Source organism: Mobula hypostoma, chromosome 20 (assembly GCF_963921235.1).
Source record: "Mobula hypostoma chromosome 20, sMobHyp1.1, whole genome shotgun sequence".
NCBI lineage: Eukaryota > Metazoa > Chordata > Chondrichthyes > Myliobatiformes > Myliobatidae > Mobula > Mobula hypostoma.
In genome coordinates this window covers 63,926,035-63,929,359 of record NC_086116.1, presented here as the reverse complement: position 1 = coordinate 63,929,359, position 3,325 = coordinate 63,926,035, and the positions used below count along the sequence as shown (strand labels likewise).

The 3,325-nt window shown below is 47.2% G+C and overlaps 1 protein-coding gene across 1 annotated transcript; it reads right to left on the bottom strand.

The window, feature by feature from the left end:
* Positions 1–573: 573 nt before the first annotated feature.
* LOC134359241 (zinc finger protein 229-like) lies at positions 574–2,992 on the bottom strand. Its single transcript, XM_063072200.1, has one exon. It carries the CDS (start codon positions 2,370–2,372, stop codon positions 936–938), a length of 1,437 nt encoding a protein of 478 aa, XP_062928270.1. The 5' UTR covers positions 2,373–2,992; the 3' UTR covers positions 574–935.
* Between the last annotated feature and the right edge of the window lie 333 nt (positions 2,993–3,325).

The following is a 3,325-nucleotide window of genomic DNA, read 5'->3' as shown; positions in this document are numbered from 1 at the left end:
AGCAAGTTTCCACAAGCAATATACTCAATGTCCTGTCCACAGGCATTATGTGTGTGTCAACAGTCAAAGTCAACCTACTTTTTTTCTCTGCCAACTTCCAAATGTTGCCCCTCTGTCATTTGTTGCCACGCATTCTGATTTCCTGATCCTCGCCGTATACTCTTACCCCTACCCCTGTCCAGAGCCCAAACTCTGCCCTGTGCTGACCTCTCTGCTCCAGTGAACATCCAATGAGGGTTTGGGCCCAAAACATTGTACATTTTTCCATAGATGCTGTCTGGCCTGCTGAGTTCCTCCAGCATTTTGAGTATGCTACTGGTTCTTCTTTCTGCTTTCGCACTTTAGGGGATGGCGGTGTATTGCAACAACCCACCTATGTGAGACACAGCCCTTTGGAAGCAGTGAAAATATAATATGTTGAAATGATCAGGGAATAACTAGCAATGTCATTCTTTCTCAGCCCAGAGACTTGACGGACAAAGAACATGTCAGCTCGTCTTCTTTTTCAGTTTGCAGAAAATTCAAGATAAACCTCTTCACCCGACAGCATAACAACTATTTGGAACCCGGCACCACAAGGAGAGCGAGAGGTGAACATCAGGGATGGATTTAAAAGGACTTTTGTAGAACAGAAGCACTGGTAGAGTCCAGTGAGGCTGAGTAGTCTCCCTACTGTACACAGGGTGTGATGGAGATTCACTAACTAGCTGAGACCGAGTTTAAAATAGAACTGATTTATTTGTCACAGATACAGAATATCAAACTCCAGTCCATTAAAGCTGAACATCAGCGGAAGAAACTCCTCCCTTGCCCGGTGACCCAGGTGCAGAACTGGGTATGATGAGCAGCAGTAATAATTGCAGAGTTCAACACCAACAGTCTCTTTTGAACTTGCACCTGGATTCAGCAACTGTGATGGTCAGCATGCAGCTTATTTAAACAGTTTCCCCAGTGTGAACTCGGTAGTGTGTCACAAGGTTGGACAACTGAGTAAATGCCTTCCCACATTCAGAGCAGGTGAACGGCTTCTCACCAGTGTGAACTCGCTGATGTAGCTTCAACTGAGATGACTGAGTGAATCCTTTCCCACAGTCTGAGCAGATGAATGGCCTCTCCCCAATGTGAACTGACTGGTGTGTCTGTAGGTTGGATGAGTGAGTGAATCCCTTCCCACACATAGAACAGATGAATGGCCTCTCTCCCGTGTGAACTCGCTGGTGTGTCTGTAAGTGGGATGACTGGGTGAATCCCTTCCCACAATCTGAGCAGGTGAACGGCTTCTCCCCAGTGTGAATTCGCTGGTGTGTCTGTAGTTTGGATGAGTGAGTGAAACCTTTCCCACACACAGAACAGGTGAATGGCCTCTCTCCAGTGTGAACTCGCTGATGTAACTTCAGTTGAGATGACCGAGTGAATCCCTTCCCACATTCTGAGCACGTGAACGGTCTCTCCCCTGTGTGTACTGACAGGTGTGCCAGTAAGTGAGATGACCGAGTGAATCCCTTCCCACACTCTGAGCATGTGAACGGTCTCTCTCCTGTGTGAACTGACAAGTGCGTTTGTAGGTGGGATGAGTGAGTGTATCCCTTTCCACACACACAACAGATGAATGGCCTCTCTCCCGTGTGAACACGCTGGTGTGTCTGTAGGTGAGATGACTGAGTGAATGCCTTCCCACAATCTGAGCAGGTGAATGGCCTCTCCCCAGTGTGAACTGACTGGTGTGTCTGTAGGTTGGATGAGTAAGTGAATCTCTTCCCACACACAGAACAGATGAATGGCCTCTCTCCCGTGTGAACTCGCTGGTGTGTCTGTAAGTGGGATGACTGGGTGAATCCCTTCCCACAATCTGAGCAGATGAACGGCTTCTCCCCAGTGTGAATTCGCTGGTGTGTCTGTAGGTTGGATGAGTGAGTGAATCCTTTCCCACACACAGAACAGGTGAATGGCCTCTCTCCAGTGTGAACTCGCTGGTGTAACTTCAATTGAGATGACCGAGTGAATCCCTTTCCACATTCTGAGCACGTGAACGGTCTCTCCCCTGTGTGTACTGACAGGTGTGCCAGTAAGTGAGATGACCGAGTGAATCCCTTCCCACACTCTGAGCATGTGAACGGACTCTCCCCTGTGTGAACTGACAAGTGCGTTTGTAGGTGGGATGAGTGAGTGTTTCCCTTTCCACACACACAACAGGTGAACAGCCACTCTCCCATGTGAACGTGCTGGTGTGTCTGTAGGTGAGATGACTGAGTGAATACCTTCCCACAATCTGAGCAGGTGAACGGCTTCTCCCCAGTGTGAACTCGTTGGTGTACCTTCAGTTGAAAAGACCAAGGAAATTCCTTCCCATAGTCTGAGCAGGTGAACGGCATCTCCCCAGCGTGAACTGACTGGTGTGCCAGCAGATCAGATGACAGAGTTAATCCCTTTTCACACACGGAACAATTGAACAGTCTCTGTCGCCCCAGTGAACTCACTGGTATCTCTGCAGTTCACCTGAGTGAATGAATCTCTTCTCACACATGGAAAAGTGAACGGCCTCTCACTGGTGTGAATTGTCTGATGTACTTTAACTTGGATTACAGAATGAATCGCTTACTGCAGAAGGAACAGATGAACCCTAGCACTGTGGTGTGAGCTCCCACACACAGAGCAAGTGAATGGCCTCTCCCCACTGTGAACTCTCTGATATGCCTGAGGGTTGGCCGAGTGAGTGAATCCCTTCCCACACTTAGAGCAGGTGAGCATCTCTCTGCTGTCAACTCATCAAGTCAAATATCAGATATAGTGAATTTCTTGCACAATCAATGCAGTTGAAGAACTGATCTCGAGTGAACAAATGCTGGCATGTTCTCAGCACCCAGGCTCCAGTGGATTTCACTGAGTTACAACAGAAATCTTCAATTCAGACACAAAGCACGTTTCCAGCTGGGATGAGATACTTCTTCATCTCCAAGGATCAACAACTGATACATTGGTGTCACAAAGGAAATATCTGGACAGAGAGAGTAAAAGTGAAGTGTTATTGTGTTTGAGAGATTAAAGATTAAAGTCTGTTACGAGCCTTGTGGCCCATCAGGTCAGTGTGTTTGAGCTTCCCATACTCAGATTATTTGCTGTTTTTAACCTGTAAAAAGATTTACAAAAGACATCAGTGAGTGAAGGACATTTCACATGAGATCATTTTGGCCTCTATGGTGAGCTCTGACATTACACTGTTACAGCGAGATTCAATCCAAGTTGGAGGATAACTTCTCATCTTCTAACTGGGCACAGATCAGGTATCCGGACTGACCATCAGACCATAAGATATAGGAGCAGAAGT